This window comes from Rhinoderma darwinii, chromosome 1, assembly GCF_050947455.1.
Source record: "Rhinoderma darwinii isolate aRhiDar2 chromosome 1, aRhiDar2.hap1, whole genome shotgun sequence".
NCBI classification, from domain to species: Eukaryota; Metazoa; Chordata; class Amphibia; order Anura; family Rhinodermatidae; genus Rhinoderma; species Rhinoderma darwinii.
The window spans coordinates 305889656-305911186 of NC_134687.1; the positions used below are offsets into that span (position 1 = coordinate 305889656).

The window sequence follows — 21531 nt, forward strand, 5'->3', positions numbered from 1 at the left end:
ACTCAAAGCTTTGATCTCTTCACCCACCAAATCTACGAACAGATCTACGTTGGGAAAATCTCCCAATGGCACTTACCACTTTGGAAAAAAGACGTAATATCATTCTAAAAGCATCCGATAAGGGTGGGAACATTGTGGTCATGAGTCGAGAAGACTATAAGAAAATGTGTGAGGACATTTTGCTCAATCCTGACTGTTACACCATTCTAAAAGATAACCCCACAGCAGTGTTCAAGAAGGAGCTTTTAGGTATCCTGCGGGATGCAAAGAGCAGGTCTTTGATCAGTGCTAGCGAATTCAACTTTCTATTTCCTCAATTTCCTATTATGGCATGCTTTTATAGCCTGCCAAAAATCCACAAGGGCTATCCTCCCCTACGTGGTAGACCCATTGTATCAGGTATTAATAATCTTACCCAGAATGTGAGTACATATATAGACCAGGTGCTGCGTCCGTTTGTGCTAGGTCTCACATCATATGTACGTGATACCATGGATGTTTTAAAACAAATTGAGGGTATCACTTTGGAACAAAATACATTTCTGGCGAGTTTGGATATGGAGGCTTTGTATTCCTCCATTCCACATAGACTTGGCTGTGAAGCAGTGGAATACTTTCTAAAATCTAGGGGCACTCAATATGTGGCTCATAACCAGCTTGTTTTGCAATTATTACACTGTGTTAGAAAGGAATGTTTTTATCTTTGAAGACCGTATTTTTCATCAGCAACGTGGTACAGCAATGGGGAGTCCCACTGTTCCCACTTATGCAAACTTGTTTCTTGGTTGGTGGGAAGAGACAGTTGTCTTTGGGGATACATTTGTCAAATGGACTTCATCAATAGGTATCTGGATTAGATATATTGATGACGTGTTGTTGCTCTGGAATTCCACAGTGAAGGAATTCAATAATTTTGTGGCAGCCCTTAATACAAACGATCTAGGGCTCAGGTTCACATGTGAAATCAGTGATCAGGAATTATCTTTTTTAGATCTTAAAGATAATTAAAACTAAGGAAGGCACAATACGTACTAAAGTACACCGAAAGGAGACAGCAACCAATAGTTTCCTACAATGGAACAGTTGTCACCCTTATCCCCTCAAACGTGGGATTCCCAGAGGCCAATTCATGAGAGTACGCCGAAATTGTAGTTCAATGGACGATTTTGAGTCACAGGCACATGACCTCACAAACAGATTGAAGGAGAGGGGCTTCCCTAAGGGGGTAATTAGAAAGGCCTATGAGGGAGCGAGGGATGCAGATAGGCAGAGCCTTTTAGTCCCTAGACAACGTCAAGAGGAAAGGGTCACTAGGCTCATAGGTACTTTTGACTCCAAACAATCTGAGATCATGGAAATCCTCAAGAGGTATTGGCGTATCCTAGGAGCCGATGCAGACTTGGCGGATCAGATAACACAATGGCCTTCAGTCACGTTCCGTAGAGGTAAAAACATCAGGGATAGGGTGATGCAGAGTTGTTTTGATCCAATAATCCAAAAGGGTACTTGGTTAGACAGGCAGATACCAGGTACACACAGATGTGGTAGTTGTAGAGCCTGTGATTTCATTCAAAGTGGAAAAAAATTCAAAAGTGTTACCACCAAGGTTGAGTATGATATCTGAGATTTTGTGAACTGCAAAACGGCTGGAGTTGTCTATTTAATCACATGTCCGTGCCCACTGAATTACGTGGGCAAGACGATACGGCAGTTTCGGTGCCGGATTAGGGAACATGTTGGAGATGTTACAAATGAAAGAGATACTTCCATATCAAAACATGTACATGCAAAACATCAAGGCAGGGCAGAATGTTTAAAATTTCAGGCAATTGAATTGGTATGTCCTCCTAAACGGGGAGGGGATTGGGATAACCTCATTCTGCGTAAAGAGGCCCAATGGATCTACAGACTGGCTTGCGTACATCCTGAAGGTTTAAACGAGCAAACAAATTATACCGGTTTTATTTAATACACAATCCATATCAACTCATAGGGCTTTTTTGGTCCTCTGGGTGGGGGTATGGTAATGCATTCCTAGTCCCAGTGTAGTCACTTGTAATATATCAATCAATAAGTAGCAGGTATGGCAATTGAGTCCAGGAGTGTGTCAAATGTTTTAAGTGAGGTTTACAATTACGTCGTTCTTCTATCCATATATTATGTATTTTCAGGGTAGGTGCTCCTATCGTGGTAGTCCAATTGCGGCCCTGAGCTGATCCGCAACATATATCCAACCTTATAGTGTTATACTCCATCCTTGAATAGCATGAGGCTTTGTGTAGTAAATAGATACTTCTACAGCCTCCCATTGAGTCCGCATGCTCGGTGTGGTTTACATTGTTACTTCCGGGTATGTCAGCTGACAGCCGAGAGTCACATGGTTGAGCATCATGGATGTGCTGGGCCAGTGTGATTGGCTGTTTGATGTATGCTGCCGGAGCCAGGGGGCGGAGTATTCAGTTCATAGTGACTCAGAGTCCCAGAGTGAAGCATGCCGCTGACATCTATGCGTGCATGCTTCCGTGTTGTGCAGTAGAATATCTGCTGCTGAAGATATATCGCTGGCATCCTGGCCAGACTGACAGACCCCTGATGATAAGTATAGAAACGCGTAGGGTCGGGTGAAGTGAGGGAATTTTGCGTAGGGGGCAGTGGCATTGTTGTGCATCTGTACATTGGGAGAATCTGGTGCGGTTAACGCAGGCTCCTGTGTGAACGAGGGTCCAAACCACTGCTTTACCAAAGTTATACGCTGATTCCATATTTTGATATCTCTGTTTACATACCCAGTCATTAAGGGTTCGCAAACTAACTAGGACTGGGAGTATTCTGTTTAATACGTTTTTAAATACACGGTTGGGCTTTTCACAGTGGTGATTGTACCACTGTTTTGAGATAGCTATGAAATAAAAATTATAAATTTTACTCATTTATCACTTCAGTGAATTTTCAAATGTTCATATTTGTGGGAGCACAATATATATCGTTAAAATACAGTGAACCATTTCAAGAAACCCAACAAACCATCAAAGAAATAGGGCGGGACCAGCCTCCCCCAGTGAATTCAACGAGAAAATAATTTTACTGGTAAGAACAAAAATCCTGTTTTCTCGTTAAAGTATTCACTGGGGGACACAGCACCATGGGACGTCCTAAAGCAATCCCTTAGGGTAGGGAAAAAAATAAATAAATCAGCCATGTGAGCAACCTAACCCACAGCTGCTTACAATACCATTCCGAACCAAACTGGCATCCGCAGAAGCCAAAGAATGGATAAAACCACTGCTTACCGCTATCGTTTGTTATTATTTGTGTCGACAGACTCTGATATCGGTTCTGGTTCTTTGTTGTATCATATGATGCTTGTTTCTTCTGTCAATCTTTTGCGTAAAAGGTTTGCATTTACCCATTTCTATTTTATTGCAAAATCTCAATAAAAACCTATTGAAAACAAAATGTCTTAATTGGAGTGCGGAAAGCCAAAATGCGTTGGAAAAGAATAGATAGATTGGCTATTCTAAAAGGGGCAGGTTTCAGCTCAGAGTCCCTGATCCAAACCGACCTGAAGGAAGGCCAGAATACGCAGAATGGAAAGATGGAGGGGGTGGAATTGATGGGATTCACACCACCTAAAATAAACCAACCAAGTAAGATGGTAAACCTTTTGGGATTGATTCTTCCGGGCCTTAATCATGATCTGAATGACTGGATCAGAGAAACCCCTAAACTTCAATACTGCAGTTTCAACAGCCAAGCAGTCTAAAGCAGCCGAGATAAAGCAGAGTGGAACATCGGACCTTGGGAAAGAAGGTTGTGCCACAGAGGAAGCGGCCACGAGGAGTCTGAGGTCCGCTTACCAAACTCTGCGAAGCCCATCTGGGGCGAATAGAATGGCTGGGATTCCTGCGTCCTTGACACTTTTCAAGACACGTGACAAGAGTGGAACGGTAGGAAAAAGATAAAAAGGAGGTTGAAGAACGACCAGGCGAGAACCAGAGCATCGACTCCTATGGTCCTGGTATCCCTGGTTCTGGTGATGTTGTCTGGGCACTTGTGATCGAGGTGAGAGGTGAAGAGACTCCACCAAAAGCAAATGCATTGAAAAATCTCTGAATAAATAGTTCTCTGGGATCCAGGCGTTCCAGGCTCAAGTAATTCGCCTCCCACTTGTCTACTCCTGGGATGTACACGGCTGAGACATTTTGTTCCACCCAGCGAAGAATCTTGGCGGTTTCCTTCCATACAGTCCTGCTTCTTGTACCTCCCTGATGATTGATGTATATCACTGCTGTAGAGTTGTCTGTCTGTATCCGCACTGGAAGACCCTGGAGACGAGACATCTAGTGAGACAGGGCCAGTTAGATGCCTCTCAGCACAAAGATGTTGATCTGGAGCGGAGCTTCCGTGTCGGACTAGGTGTCCTGGACTGTGAGGCAGAAGACCGCCCCCCCCAGCCTGACAAACTTGTGTCCGTTGTGATGACTTGCCAGTGGAGAGTTGTGAAGGCTTTTCCCTGAGAGATGTTGGGGAAAGACAAACCACAGAAGCACCTTCTTGACTGTAGGAGGCAGACGGAACAGGTGATACAAGGAGTCCAGAGACTTGTCCCAACGAGATAGAATCATCAGTTGTAGGGATCGTGAGTGAAACTGAGCAAATGGGACTGCCTCGAAGAGGCGTCCCCAGGACTTTTATGTGGAATGAGCAAGGAGCATTCTTGCAGAGTACTGTCTCTTCCTGTCTGAGTGTGGTGATCTTGTCCTTGGGTAAGAATACCCTGGCCGTCTGAGTATCCAGGAACATCTTTAGAATCTCTGAGAAGAAGTGAGAGATGACTTGGTGCTGTTGATCAGCTATCCAAATCTGAAAAAAAGACAATCCAGCATAATGGATGAGACTGTCGAAGTTGTCCTCTTTGGAAGATGCTTTCAACAGAAAACCGTCCAAGTATGGGATAACCGCTATCCCCATGGATCTGAGGAATGCCATGGCCGCCACCATGATCTTGGTGAAGACCCTTGGAGCTGTGGCCAGACCGAAACGGAGGGCCACAAACTGGAAACGCTCTGAACCTACTGCAAAATGCAGGAAACACTGATGTACTTGAGCAATGGGAACATGAAGATAACCATCCTTGATGTCTATTAACCCCTAGGCGCACCACGAAGCAACTGTACGTCCTGGTGGCCAGTATCTTAGCGCACCAGGACGGCCAGTTACTGTGCGGTTCGCACTGTCGTGAGGTCAGCTGTCCCGGACAGCGAACACTCCATTGTTGCTGATCAGCGGCTCATCGTCAATTAACCCCTTAAATGCCACGATCGATTGCAATAGTCGCATTTTAGGGGTTTTTAGCACATCGGCAGATCCCACTATGAAATTGCCAAGTTTGCAGATGGTTAGCATGGCAACCGGCCAAACAAACAATGGCCTTCGTGTCTGCCATGTACGGAAGCCTATCAGCACCAGCCTCCTGATAGGCTTCCTGTCAGGGTCACCTCTACTTTGCTTTAATTCCTGTGAAACACCTAATGGGTTAACAATGTTGCTAAATACTGTTTTGAATAAGTTGGGGGTTGCAGTTTTTAAAATGGGGTGGTTTCGTTTTTGTTTTTTATTCGGTTTATTTCAGATTTGTCATAGCAAAACATTTGATTAAAAACAAGAAAACAATATGACCATGTCACAAGTAATGAGGATAAAAATATTCATCAAAGAATACAATATGCAGAGTACATAGAGGATACCACAACCCACAAACTACCTCTAAACAAAACATAAAAAGGCCACTCAAAGGCGTGCTTCGTGGTGTTCTGTGCTGTTCCATCCCAGACTCCCATCATGGCCAATGATATGTTGCTAGTTTCTATTATATCCATAGGTTTTTACTTGTATTTATTTTACCTGTGCTTAGCTCTGTACGTGTATTGTACCATTTATACGTATCTTTCATTTAGTACTCTGTTTTTATGGCTATTTATTATCTATGACCTGGCATCACAGTCCGGCTGCATGCTTATTAGAATATAGGTGGATTTTTGCGTGGATCTAGTTGATCCTACGAAATAAGTCAACACTTATACCCCCTTTGCTTGCACCCAGCCTGATATCCCGGTCATTAGTGGATTTACTTTTGTGCATGATATGGTTGGGATTTACCGCTTGTATATTAAATCAGACCCAGATGTGTTCTAACTGGTATTATATGGTACTCTTGTGTATATGCACTTGTTCTTGATTCTGGGTATAGACTTTGAGAAGCACCATTTTTTGGGTGTCTGGACATGTTTCCATCTTGTCCTCTCATTTTTAACTCTATTGAATGTATAATTTAAATAAAATTTATCAAAAGCAGAGATATAATTTATATATCTGCTTGGGCACTTGATCCATCTTTTGTGGTACAGATGTAGGTTTTTAGATAGAGGTTACCATACAGAGAAATTGTCCCATACGTTGCAATCAGGACCAAGGTGTGGGAGCAAAGCGTCACGTATCCCTGTGCTTACATTAAAACGAAGAACGAAAAAAAACCAAGGAGAAATTAGTAGGTTGTTATTCATCAGGAACCGTCCTGGGCCAGGGTTCAGATCTGCACCATGGGGCCTAAAATGGATGAGATTTCTGGGGACACTATCGATGGTGGCATAATATTGTCTCAAAAGGAAAGATGCCATTAACCAATTAAAGCCATTGGGGTAAAGTGGGGTAGGAGGGAGCCATCTAGCATAGTGCAATTGCTTTACGAGCCAGAAAGAGGGATTCTCTAAGGAGAATCTGTTCGTGTCGGGACCACACATTAGAATCCAACTAGCCAAAAAGACATAGCAGGGGATTAAGGGGTATAGGAGCCCACATAATAGAGCTGAGGGCAGCAATCATAGCTTCCAGGAATGGAACAATATAAGAACATCCCCAAATGAGGTGCCTGAGTGCACCCATGGCACCTGGAAGCAGTAACAATACCTGCTTGGTGTAACATCTGGGGTGTGAGGTACGCCTGGTGCATGATATAAAGCGGAGTGAGTTTTTTAGTAGCAGCAGGTGAAACCAGCAGGTGTGAGGACAGCATCGCCTCCAAAATTTTCTCATTTATAAACAGTTCGGGACAGTGGGGAGCCATGCGGCTGGAGTTGGGAGAGCAATAATTTGTATATTTTGGACACCTTGGGGGAGAAAGAGGACATAGTAGCCCCGCATGGGGGGGGGGGGGGGACGGGGACGGGACTTCACCTGATGTACTGGGATAGTAAGGAAACTGTGCTTGCTGGAGATGCAGAAACCTGTAAAAAGGCACTATGAGGTAGATCATATTTACTCCGCAATTGTTTAAAAGAACTCCAAGTATCTTGTTCAATCAATTGAGAAAGGAATACGACACCCTGGTTACGCCAAATCTCCGGCATACGTGTTATCTCCTCCAGCAACTGATTGTCCCACAGGTGCCAGACAGACAATGGTCCCTGGCTGACAAACAGTTTTTTAAACATGGCTCCAGACCTGGCGAGCCAAAGCATGCAAGGGAGTTTGAGGCTCCTTAAAGGAACAGTGTCACCACAAAAAAAAATTTCATGTCAGTTTTATGTTAGGGTTTTATTAAAAACGTTTTTATTTATTTGTGTGTTACTTTTTTCTATTTTTTCACTTTTTCTTCCCTATGGGGGCTGCCATTTTTTTTTCCATTTCTGTATGTGTCGATTAACGACACATACAGACATGGAATACGGCAGCCACAGTCCCATAGGGACTGCTAACGGGGCCCGTCCCATCCACTTCTGTGTACGCCGTCTGTGTGGGAACGGCGCATGCGCCGCTCCCACACAGTCCAATTTGAAATGCGCGCTGTCCGGCGCCATTTTCCTGTGGACCGGAAGTCGCGGGCGGACAGTAAGATTACTACTTCCGGTCGCGGCTTCCGGACTTGTGCACTTGGACCAGCGGCAGCAGATGGAGCGGACGGGCCGGAGGGAGCCGCGGCGGCAGGAGCAGGTAAGAGATTTCTATGTATGTTCGTGTGTGTTTACTACTGTATGTAAACCTACTACACTGTGTGTTAGCTCAAAAAATGGCGACACACAGTGTAGGAGGTTAGACCGTTCAATGACCTCGTTTATCCCGGCACTAGCCAGGATAAAGGAGGGGGGGATTCTCAGAGCTCACTAGAGCGAGTGCTTTTTTCCCAATTTTGCAGCAAAAAGCAATGTGGTTGCTTTACCACATGCAATGCTGCAATTTTGGGAATAGCTCCATCTAGTGACCAGCACTGGGAAATATTATAAATTAGAATCTAATTTATAATATTTCCTGACTCGTGAAAAAAATAAAAACAATTTGAACAATGTTTAATCACCTACACACTAAATGTTTAATTTAAAAAAAAAAACACATGTTTTGCTGGCAACACATTCCTTTTAAGGTGCAAGGGGCCTCCCTCCAGGTGAACTTGGAGACTAGTCTTGCCAGATGGGTCGTGCACTTGGCATTCAGTGCTCACCTCCGATGAGGGGATAAGCCAGGGCCCCAGGTACTTAGACTGTGCTGAAAGGTAATATAAGAAAAGGGAAGAAGGGTCAAGCCCCAACGGGCTTGATGTGCTTTTGTGTTGTAAGACTGAGCTTGACCCTAGAGTTATGCCACATAAAAGGACACCAACACACTGTCAATGTGTTTGAAAAAGGATTTGGATATGGGAACAGAGAGCTCCTGGATACAGTAGGAAATTTCTCCGAACTAGTAGAGTGGGTGGAATATAGGTTGAGTAGAAGTCATGGAAACGTAGGGAGATGGAAGTAATGGATCTACAAAGTTGACCATGAGCATTTTTAAAATCGCTAAAATAGCAGATGGACCAGAGCAATCTCTAGTACGGTACACCAACAGCTTTGCCAATTGATTCCCCAACTCAAAATTCTTCTGTTTTTAAAAAAAAAATTAAAAAAATGTTTTGCCTTAAAGGAGTTTTCCCATTAGAGACATTTCCATATGATATGTCAAATGTCAGATAGATGTGGGTCCCACGTCTACTATGGGAGTTCCGGAAACCGCGTAGCTCAGCGAGTTACTCCCGACCATGTAATCAAGAAGTGGCCGGGGAGAACAATAAAGCTAGAACAGGGTTTAGGGGGACCCCGTTCTAGAGTTAGGTGCGGGTCCCAGAGGTGGGACCCACATCTATGACCTATCCTGTGGATAGGTCATAAACGTCCCTCATGGGAAAACCCCTTTAGGGGCCAGTAATTGGGAGCAACAGAACTGGAGGAATCTTCAGCGAGACTTCTTAGCATCAGTAGGGTCAGTGACATATTGTTGTTCAGCTTTCTCCAGCGCCCCTTGTAGCATATCCTCGGACTCCCAAGTGGAGCGTTTAAGAAAGGATACAGTTGACCTAAGGCAACTCAAGAGGAATGCCTTAGTCACATCCCATGTTTCATTGGAGGTCCCAATTTTAGGGTTGACTTGGAAGAATATCTCAAGTTGTAAGGGAATTCTTGGTTGGGGGAACTGGGAAAGCCAAAGTAAATGGAAATGCCATGAGGGAGGGGGACATGAGGGGGGCTATGGACAGAGATTAGATGAGAGAATATTGTCCAATATATCTCTGGGGATGAAGGCTAGGTCTGCTACATGTGATATGGTACAGGGGAAACATAGTGACCTATGCGAAGGGGAATAACAGAAATACACTTTAGTATTGGGGTTAAGATGTCACCACACAACGCACCATCCCACCTCAGCCAGGTCTTAAAGGATCGTGGGTCTACCCGCTGGGTTAAGCACAGGGGATTGGGAGAGCCTATCTAATAGGGGATCAGCGACCAAATTAAAGTCACCTGTGCATATGGTTAGGAAGTCTGGAAAGTCCAGAGCAAAACAGAGCTTGTCGCAGGAGGCGGATTGTAAATTACAAGAAACACCAACTTATGGTTATCAATAGTACAAGCCAAAAAAAAAAAACAACGGTCCTCAGGATCCGATCTGATAGTCAATTGCAAAGCAAAGGCAGTTACGCACCAGCAACCACACCCCCTAGAGTAGTTAGGGTATGTGCACACACACTAATTACGTCCGTAATTGACGGACGTATTTCGGCCACAAGTACCGGACCGAACACCGTGCAGGGAGCCGGGCTCCTAGCATCATACTTATGTACGATGCTAGGAGTCCCTGCCTCGCTGCAGGACAACTGTCCCGTACTGAAAAAATGATTACAGTACCTGACAGTTGTCCTGCAGCGAGGCAGGGACTCCTAGCATCGTACATAAGTATGATGCTAGGAGCCCGGCTCCCTGCACTATGTTCGGTCCGGTATTTGCGGCCGAAATACGTCCGTCAATTACGGACGTAATTAGTGTGCACATACCCTAAGAGTGACAGGAGTGGGGCATCCAGCCAAAATGGAGTGATTTATGAGGGGTTTCTAATATACATGCCCCTCAAAGCTACTTCAAAACGGATACAATAAAATAAATTAGTATCTTGTGTTAGATATTTGAAAAACGGCTAGTAAACGTATAAGGCTATATTCACACGACAGTGAAAAAAAAAAAGTGTACATTAAAAACTGGTCAACTGTCAGTGTTTAATGGCCATTTTGCATCATTGTGTCTCCATTTATAAATTTTTATCCATTTCCAGTCCGTCTGTCCGTTTTTAATGGCAGTTTGACATCAGTTTTTCAAGGCCGTTAAAAAAACTGATTACATTTCATTGGTCAGGCTTTTTTTGTCCCAACCCCCTGAAAACACCCAAAGCGAGGACACATGTTCACCATGACACTATTTACAGCCCCCCTGTAGAGGATGCCACACGCCCCCCCTGTAGAGGATGCCACACGCCCCCCCTGTAGAGGATGCCACATGCCTCCCTGTAGAGGATGCCACAGCCCCGGTGTAGATAAAGCCACACAGCCCGACATGAATGCCCTACATACCTGAAGAAAACAGCGCTGCACCGGTGAGTAAGGTCTCTCGTCTTCACAGGATCTGCGAAGGCGACACGATGACACTCACCGATGCAGCGCTGTCTTCTTTTGGTGTGGTCTCTCGTCTTCACGGGATCTGCGAAGGTGGCGCAAATACGTCATCACGTCACCTTCGCAGAACCCGTGAAGACTAGCAACCACACCAGAAGAAGACAGCGCTGCATTGGTGAGTAGGTGTCAGAGGCGCTGATAGCCGTCAAGGGAATTAGTAGTTCCCTTGCCAATCCACACGTCACAGATCCACTTTTAACGGTTGTTACACGTATTGACAGACGTTAAAAACGGATCCATTGACTTCTATGGGGGGCGTCTGGGCGTGAAAAAAAACTGACAAATATAGGACATCCTATTTTTTGACAGCCATTATTCACGGGCCGTTAAAAAAAAATAATGGCTACAAAAAGACGACATATGGTAAACCGAATATATTTCCTGGTTTGTGTGGTATCATTATCCCTTTGGAAGCAGAGGATTTGAAATTTAGGAAAATGCTAATAAACAGTAAACATATACTACTAAAATAAAAGTACAGTGTGTCACGAAAAAGCAGTCTCAGAATCACTTGTATAAGTAAAAGCATTCCAAAGTTATTATTACCACATAAAAAGACATGTCAGATTTTTTCAAAAAAAGGGCTGCATCCAGAATGCCAAAATAGGCTCGATCCTGAGGATCTTAAACCTGCAAATTTCACATCACATTTGGACAGGTCACTTGAGTATGAAATTCCCCCACACTTACCAAAACTCTGGGTTGTTTACACTATTCTCCATGCTGAATTGCTCTATTTCTGGTCCCATCTGAACAACAAATTCCGCCAGCTTTATTGCAGTATCCTTTGTCTTGTCATCAACTATGAAAAAAAGACCCAGAAAGACAAACGTTATACCACGGTACGGCAACGAAGAAAGATAGTTAAATAGTTTGTGATTATTGGGTGGTCTGTTCAGCAAAGCCAGATGGAGGATGTTACAAGTATTTCTAGAATCACTTTATTTGCGCATATGGTAAATAGGCCTTTTCCCCTCAGTGACACGTGAAATAACTGTACATGACGGCCGCAAAAGGTAGAGGGGGGGGGGGAAATGGAGCGGGCTCACAGGCTGGGCTCGCTTCATACTTAGCAGGTGTCAACTTAACGTTACAGCCAACACTTCACAGTGTTAACCAGTTAGATGCCGTGGTCAATACCTAAGCTGTTAGAAAGCAGGGGGGGTCCCCATCCTTCACCCAATGGACACCCTGCGATCGTGATGTCACGTCAGCCAGGGGTCTAATGAAGGCCCCGCAGGTCTGCCATCTTCTATTAAGCTCCTATCAAAGGGACTGCTTGACACTTCCTAATAGCGGCAATGCCCCGATGACTCCAGACTGATAGTGCGCACGCTACGCAGATTGTTTTAAAAGTTGATTTTATAGGTTGTTCTGCATCTGCCAATATATAAAGTGGCATATTTGGAAACATATGGACGTCATGTGTCATGGCGGTTTAGGGGGCTGAAAAGACACGACAGGTTCCCTTCAATAAAGGGTTGTCCCATAAGGAATACTCCTGTCAATATGCCCTATTAGGGCATATGCTTGTCATATTGGAGGTCCCCTACTCGGGCCTCCTCTATAAGTCCAAAGTGTTACATGGACAGCCTGTCCTCTGAATAGTGCCATGAAATACTACTTTAAGCAGCTGGCAACATCATCCCCTGGTAGACCCCAGGAGATGGAGCAGCTCTCATTCAAATTAACCCCAAATTTAGTACATATGGACACACAAACTATATCACATACTTCTTATTGATCATAAGTTGTTTTTTTTTTAAAAAGGAAGGTCTCTCTATTTTGTTTTAATTACTAATTAAAAGTATTTAATAAGTTACTGAACGTTAAAATTATAATTTATTTTCTCGGAATATATTTCTATTTATGTTATGGGGCAGCCATCTTCTATAGAGCTGTCTTTCCAAGCAGGAAACGGCTCTAAAGATTGCCATACAGCAGACACAGAGGAGAATTAGGCTGGATTCACACGAGCATGTTGTTACGTCCGTAAAGGACGGAACGTATTTCGGCCACAAGTCTCGGACCGAACATACTGCAGGGAGCCGGGCTCCTAGCATCATAGTTATGTACGACGCTAGGAGTCCCTGCCTCCCCGTGGAACTACTGTCCCGTACTGAAAACATGATTACAGTACGGGACAGTTGTCCTGCAGCGAGGCAGGGACTCCTAGCGTCGTACATAACTATGATGCCTTCCCTGCAGTGTGTTCGGTCCAGGACTTGCGGCAAAAATACGTTTTGTCCTTTACAGATGTAACATGCTCGTATGAACCCAGCCTAAGGACGGAAGCCGACAATAATCAGCAGCGTAAACTTAGAGCATGCCCCCTCATCCCCTGCCTGTATATAGAGGGAGGAGAGCCCAGAGCAGAGGGAGGCAGCCTGACACTCAAAGGATACACATCTGCTCTATAGATATAGGGGCAACTGTGACTGGCAATTATAATGGGAATTGTTGCTTGAAACCTTTAGGGGCACCAGTGACTAAAAATTATGGGGGAATCTTTGTGTGCCCTTTGAGCACACAATTGATCTTTTTTAAATGATTTTGAAAAGGAGTACCCTGCTACGCTATTAGGCACTGCTAAAATGGGAATAATTCTTTACCAATAATTCGTTTTCCATGAGTCAACCAAGACAGACCCACCGGAAAGACTGGCCCCTTGACCATAGTTAGAACCCCCCCTCATAGCTTCCCTAGTGTTTTTCAAATTGATACAGAGACATCAGGTAATTTGTGTTTATTTCAATTGAATATCCACCTAGAAGGGAGGGAATAGAGAGGTGTAATAGATAGTCACGGTGTTACGTCAAAATTAACCAAATATTGGATGAGTTTGTGACCAACGAGAAGTGTGTCTTTTTGTTCAATGTTTTCACCATGTGACTTGTCCGAATAAAACTTCTTTTGACAATAACAGTAGATGGGTCTCCCAGAGACACCTATTACCAATTAGCAGAGTGCTGAATATTAGAGATTGTGGATTGCACCTTATATATCAGACGGCTGTCGTTGGCACTCAAACGATTATCTTCTCGCAAGATCTCTCTCTTCCAGACTCCACCTCCCTCTTTCTTGCGAGATCCTGGCCTAGGTTACGTGGCCGCCACGTCTCATATTATAGAGCCCGAATGCAGCCTGGAAACCCACCACACGGAGATGCCTGTGGTCACCAGGAGAGGAAGCCTGGATGCGGCCTGTAAACTTACTTCGTAGGGACCCAGTCAGAAGCACGGTGAAGATGCACCGGGCAGTCCTACATTTCTACCCCCTGGGATGCAGCGACTAAATAGATCTGCAAAGAAGAGACCTGGCATGGTGTATAGAAATAAATGAAACCTGCTGCCTGCTCAATCTCACCCCATCTGGCATTACTTCCGGGAGAACCTGCTGCCAGCTACAGGATCCCTTAAGGTAACAACCTATCTGCACCTTTATCCAAGTAGGAGCAGAAAAACACTGGGAAGCTGTGAGGGAAGAGCTGTTCCAGTTCCTACTAGGGTCAATAGGGAAGTCTCTCCGGTGGGGTGGTCATGCTAAAAAAAGGATACACCTGTTTTTTTTGTGAAGACACATCCTAACGTATACCATCAATTTACATAGATGTTCCAGATCTGTCTGAAAAGAATAACTCTTGACTTCTAGTAAAAAAAGAAAATATAAACAGTAAAAAAGTTTTTTAAATATTTAAAGAAAACGTAAAATATTAAAAGCTCATAAAAACCTTTTTTGCCATTTCCCTCAAAGCACAATGTAAAAAAAAAAATTTATAAAAATTAACCTGCACGGTGAACACCGTAAACAATAAAACATTAAACCGCCAGAATCGCTGTTTATTGGTCACTTAATCTCCCACATATGGAATAAAAAGAGGAGATCAAAATGTCTCATGTACCCCAAAACAGTACCAATAGAAACTACAGCTCGCCCCGCAAAAAATAAGTCCTCATATCGCTAAATTGATGAGTAAAAAAAAAAAAAATATGGCAACATAACACAAAAAGTTAATCCGTTTTTTCCTTGTAAAAGTAAAACAAAAATATAACTATATAAATTTGGGATCACCGTAATCGTATGGACGCGCAGAAGAAAGTTAACATGCCGTTTTCAACGCATGATGAACGTCCTAAAAACAAAACCCCCCAAAACATTAAGGAATTGCTATTTTTTTTGCTATTCCACCCCACAAATAATTTTTCCCCAGTTTCCCACTACATTATATGCTACAATAAATGGTGCCATGAAATTCTACAACTCATGCCGCAAAAACAAGCCCTAATACGACTATATAGACGAAAAAAATAATAAAGCTTTGGCTTTTGGACTGTGGGGAGGTAAAAGAAAGGAATGGTTTAAAGAAACAATATATATATCTCAGCTGTATAGTTTGGGCATGGTGTGAATAGAGCTTCCAGTAGTAAATAAGTTCATCTGTCATTGTAACCCCTCCCTCCAATGCTAAGAAAGTGATTCTGCTAACACACCCAAGCCTGCACAGCAAAGGTAAAAACTGAGCTACCTAAAACAGGAAATGTGTCTATAATTGGGAGTGCCCTAGTGGCTAGTAAGGAAACAAACTTTTAATATTTCAGAATTTGTGTGTATAGGGGGGGGGGGACGGACTAAAAAAAAAAAAAAACCTCAGCAAACGCAGCAGGTCTTTTATAAAATAACTATGCAAAAGCAAGCACACAAATGTAGAAGAATTAGCTACAAACCATGTACAGTCTGTGGATCTGCTTCTTTTGGCTCTTTTTCCCCTGGTAACGCTTCATCTTTTTGAGCGGCTGTACCATCAGACAAAGAGAAGGTATCTAGAGTTTCCTGTGACTTGACTTCCACTTTGCAAGCAGAATTTTCTGTTGTGGTTTCTTTTGTTGGTACTAGTTCTTGTCCTTTGATTGCCTCTTCCACCTTAACAGGAGGAGATGACTTTGTGCCACGTTTTTTGAGTTTTGCCTGCTTTCTTTTTCTTGAGAAGGCCAAGGTCTTGTAGAGTCTCCTCTTCACGGCTTGTACCTTCTTTGCATACAGCATGGCCCTCACAGACTCACAAGCCAGTTCTTCAGGAGACCGCTTACTCCTTGCATACGTCTGACCTTTAGATTTCTGAAATTCTCCAAATTTTTGACGATAATATTTATACTCATTGCTACCCTCATCAAACAAGAACCTAAAAATGGAAAAAAACAACTGTTAATGAAGTAGGACGCTGTACCTCAACGAAAGGGAGGGGGAGGGACCTTCTGAAATATCAAATCACATTGGCAGGAGCTAATTGGATTTTGCCAATGTCCTCAATTATACAGCATCCAAATGGGTATTAATGGGTATTCCCATCTCGGACATTTATGGCACATCCACAAGATGGGAAATAAAAGTCTGAAGAATGTGGGTCACAGCTCTGGGACCCGAACCAATCTAGAGAACCCCACCGACTACCGCATCCAGTCGGAGACTCCGTGGCATGGAGTACGAAAACAGCGGAGCAATTCTGTTTCCGTAACTCCCATAGAAGTGAACGGAAGTTCTGGAAAAAGCTCAGCAGAGCAACCTCTGCTGTTTCCGTAATCTCAGCCACCTTGCAACTGACTCTCCACCTGAATGCGGAGGTCTGCCTGAATGCAGGGACAGGGTCGGGGGAACCCTGTTCTTAAAATAGGTGCAGATCCCAGAGAGGAGATGTCATAAGTGAATGAGATGCGAATACAACTTTAAGCGCACATCAAAAAATGTTATTGCTGTAAATATCTGGCAAAGACTGATGTGTCCGATATCTCCAATAACTGAGCAGAACCTTTTTGGAGTGTTGAAATAATCCGTAGTTCCAGACACCAATGTGACCTTCTCTGTGAACATTGATCCTGCTGTGTTTTTTTCAGACCATAATAGAAAATAGAGGGGAAGCGGATTCAAACTCCCCACAGATTGTATACTGATAAACCGTGGCAAGAAAACTAAAACCTTCTACCCTCCTTTATTTTTAGAGATGGCTAACTAGAGCTAATTGATCCCATCCCAATAACAACTTCAGTGATTCCCTACTATTTTTAAAAACAGTAATTAAACGTACCTCTGGTACCTTTTTTGTTAGAATAGTTCTCCGATTACAGGGTGCTACACTGCTGGGACCCCCAGCGATCAGGTCTATTTCGTAAGGGAACCTGGCAGCAAGTGTCAATTCTCCTGCAGCACTACCACAGTGGAAATAAGGTATTATAGAGTTCCCAGTGAAAAGGGCTGTGCTTGTAAAGTATGAATGTGACAGGTCCTCTAGAGCAGGGATCTCAAACGCAGCCATATATGGACAGCGATGTCAGGGGATTCCACAGAATCCTGGAGCGGAGCCTATACTAGCGCTCTGCCCGGGACTCCGCTCTGGGGAAGACCCTGACAACAGTGTGCATATACTAGCACTCTGCCTGGGACTCCGGCTCTGGGGAAGCTCCAGACATCGCGTGTCCATATATGGACAGCGATGTCAGGGAATTCCACAGAGTCCCAGAGCAGAGCCTGTACTAGCGGCTCGGTTTCCTGGAGGAGGGGTTAATCTGCGGGGACCACCGCGATCGGTCCCTGCACATTTAGCTGTGATAGCTGCTGTTCATGACAGTAGGCTATCACAGCTCATGAACGTGCCCCGCACGAAACGGCGCCGTGTTTCATCCATGACATACTATTATATCATGGAGCGCGAACGATGCAGTTACCATGATAATAATAGTAGTATACATAATATGTCCTGGAGCGTTAAGGGGTTAAGTGATTAAATTCAATTATAACAGTATGCAGTAAGCTCCCATGCTCCCTCCAGCAGCAGAAGCAGTCAGCCAGAATGTTGTTTTAAACCTACAGGCTTTTAAAAAAAAAAAACAAAAACAAATTTCCTCCGAAGTTCAAAAAATGCGAGAGCCAAATCATATCGTTTAGTCGAATTTGCTACCATCCGTCGGTCGATAGCCCTGTGGAATTCGGACAACGTGCCAGTTGTCTACTTATTAAAAATTACATGGGCATGGCCCCACATGCCCATGTATTTTCTAAAAGTAGACGAAAAGGTAGCAATTTATTTTATTCTATAATTCATGTTTCATTTGTGAATTTAAGACACATACAAATGTTCTGGCTTCCAGAGCAAAAAAAGCTTTTTGGTTTGTGTGCATAAACAAAAAAAAAATAAATTGGATTTTTGTTACCCACCGTAAAATCTTTTTCTCGCCGCGTTCATTGAAGGACACAGAGATGACGGTGGATATAGCTACTGCCACTTGGAGGCGGACACCAAGTAAAAAAAAAAAAAGTTTAGCTCCTCCTACCAGCTATATCCCTCCCTCAGGCACTAAACTAAAGTAGTTTTGTACAAAAGCAGTAGGAGAAGCAGAAATTGAAAACGAACACAACCAACAATTCAAAAACAAGAAAACCATAGGAGATCCTAAAAGAAACAAAGCCTGCCTTTGGGGAGAAAACAGCCATACTACCCGAAGGAAACAAATTTCAGGTGGGTGCTGTCCCAAAATGAACGCGGCGAGAAAATAATTTTACGGTGAGTAGCAAAAATTCAATTTTCACATCCGCGTCAATGGGACACACACAGATGACCATGGGAAGTTCAAAAGCAGTTTGCATGGATGGGAAAGCAACAGAGAATGAGTTTGGTTAACATACCGCTGCCTGCAGAAGCCTGCGACCTAGAGAGGTGTCAAAGGATGCGAAAGTATGCACCCTGTAGAACTTAAAAAAGGTGTGGATTGAGGACCAAGTAGTGGCCTGATACACTTGCAGAGCTGAAAGTCTGTTTCGAACAGCCCACCCCGCTAGTGGAGTGGGTCATTCCCCAGAATCGAAGAATGCTTGACCTTTGATCGGTATTCCTTACGGATAGCGGACCAAAGCTATTTGGTAATGGTGCTCTTAGACGACGCCAGACCCTGCCTGCAAACATAACGATGGAAGAAGTCTGGGAAAGATGAATCCGTAAGGGAGTAATTTTAATAGTCACTCAAGAACACTTCAATCTTTTTCTTATTCCAACCTCTTTATGGTCCCAAAAAAAAAGAAAAAAACAGCACACCCTGTATGAGATCTGAAGCACCTCAAAAGCTTCAGAGGTTTTGAATAGAATCTCTTGTTGGTCATTACTTTGATGGAACAAGGACAGTTCTTGTTCTAGTCGACATCATGGATGCGTATCTGCATATCCCCATTTGCGAATCCCACCAACAGTTCCATCGCAATCAGCGCTAAGAATTACCAATTTATGACCCAGGGAAGGGACTGAATGGCCAGAAAAATGCCTTCGAAGGGAAATTCGATGGCATAAAGCAGAAAAAAAAAAAATGGATTTGGGGGCAAAGAAGTGAACTCTATTTTGTATCCTGTGGAAACTGCCTCACATACCCATGCATCCAGAAACAAAAAAGGAGTCGTCCCCCAAACCAGGCTGTTTTTTCCTTTGGTCTAGTGTGTTATGCTTCTGGTCAGAATGCCTTGAGCTTGAGAAGCTGCAAAAGGATCGAAACAGAGTTACTCCATTCCTAGGGTGGGCGGAGCGAGCAGACCTGTTTTTGGGCAGATGAGAGCTCTTGCCATGTGTGGCCACAGAAATCTCCTCCAGACTAGTACCAAATAGGCGAAAAAGGGAGAGCGGTCAGTGAATTTTTGGAGGGTGCATCCAGAGAAACATTTTGTGCAAGAGCTCCTGGCAAATGGCTATAGAGAAAGCTGAAAAACGAGACAGCAATCTGGCCGCATACAGGGAGGCCTCGCAGATGGACTCTCTCGCATGTGATATTTGTAGAGCTCTCTCATTCACTTGTCCGAGGGAATTGCTGGAAAGGACGCTTTCACAAAACCTGTTCGGTGGCTGCTCTGCTCACCCAAATAGAGAATATCAGGCGCAAGGCCGATCCAGCTGCCTGACAGTGTTATCCTGAAATAAGGACGTGTTTGCTTATGGTAAGAGTGGTGTTTTTGGCCAGGCAAAAGACTGGAGGGTCAACCGCCAGGAAAGACCACAACATTTTGGCGGAGTTGTCTGGAAATTGATACATAAATGTCTATATATGTTTCATGTCCATTTTCTAGAGTTTGTCCTCAAATTTGGAGTGGAAGGAAAATAACTTTTGAGAGTACCAAGGCCGCCAGATAGAAAAACCTTGATAGAAGGAAGAAGATTCCTGATCCTGAACGTGTCGAGTTTCGTTTACAGCCGTAATAAGGTTGTCTACCATAAAGGAGAGTTTAGATGACTGCTCCTTACCCAGGGCTGAATCCGAGTCATAGACCTCACTCTCAAAAGTGATCCTCATCTACAAAGGAAATATCAGAGCCAAGCACCCGCAGTGGAGAAGTGGAAAAGCGCGGAGAAATTGACGGTTGATGGGATAGAGAGAATTGGCCCATTTGCGCGGTCTGCCATGCAGTATGTGAAAGAAAGAATCCTCACACGCTGAGGTTTGTAGTGGCACCCGGCCTAGCAGATCCACAATGGATTTAGATGCCTTCCATAGGTAAGACACCACGAATGACAGCGAGTCTGTCCACTCCAGATACGGAAACCAGTGAGGATTGAGCAGAGGACACTGTGGGTTCACTGATGTGCTGTTTTGGGCCCAAGTGTTGGAGCAGAGAAGTTTAGATTCACCGCACTGAAGTTTTATATTACCCATTTTGCCTGCTTCTGCTGTAACTATGGCAGTTGCCTGCCAAGGGGCCTCCCCTCTGGGTTCAGATATGGTAGCCACACACCGCTACATCTCTGTATGAAGAGGGTAGTGGGGGCTAGAGTACTACTGCTAAAAAGTAAATATGGAGGGCCAAAAGGCTGCAGGAAGGGATGGCTGGAGAAGAAAACTGCCAAGGACAGAGCCTACCAGATACAAAGCGCAAGATCCTCAGGAGCAGAGCAGGACATGTAGCGTCTGTGCTAGAGCGGCCATGAAGAGAGCGAAGAGGAGCAGTAAGACCAAAGAAATAGAATACCCTTGTGAGGTCATTGGCCAATAAGCACTGTGGAAAAAAGCATTTAGTACTGGAAAGGAAGTCCCTTCCTTTAGAAACGTGGGCCATGTAGTGATTTAGAAAGTCCCGGCCCAAGCAACCCATGGCCTAACTAGGCCATAAGTGGGGGGCTGTTTTACAGACCCTGCTGCAGAGCACCAGTGTGCCTGGCGCACTGCCAGAAAAGAGCCACGGTAAATAATAGAGCGCTGTGAAGAGGGGGAGAAAGAGGACCCCCCCCAACCTACCCGGGATACACACGGATGCTTGCTATGGCTGTTACGCGGCTGCTGGAGCCGCAGATTTGAGTACCAAAAAGTGCGCAACACGAGAGGAATGCGGTTGAAGGGGACTTGAAACCGAAAAAAGAGGGCTGCAGACTCGTTACCATGGTGGAGCCGCTTGGAAGGTGGGAAGGAGGGGGGTATAGGGCCTCTTGGAAGGCGGGAAGCAGGGGGATAAATAAATATTTAGACCCCCTAGGGGGCGTG

General features: G+C 44.3%; 1 protein-coding gene across 3 annotated transcripts in view; it reads right to left on the reverse strand.

The window, feature by feature from the left end:
- Positions 1 to 21531, reverse strand: part of LOC142648736 (SURP and G-patch domain-containing protein 2-like) — an 84700-nt gene that overhangs the window by 34351 nt on the left and 28818 nt on the right. For all 3 annotated transcript variants that reach the window (XM_075825472.1, XM_075825471.1, XM_075825473.1), the window contains exons 5-6: positions 15757 to 16211; positions 11723 to 11834 (exon numbers count right to left, since the gene is read on the reverse strand). In XM_075825472.1, coding sequence (XP_075681587.1) covers positions 11723 to 11834; positions 15757 to 16211 — 567 coding nt within the window. The remainder of the gene's footprint in view (positions 1 to 11722; positions 11835 to 15756; positions 16212 to 21531) is intronic.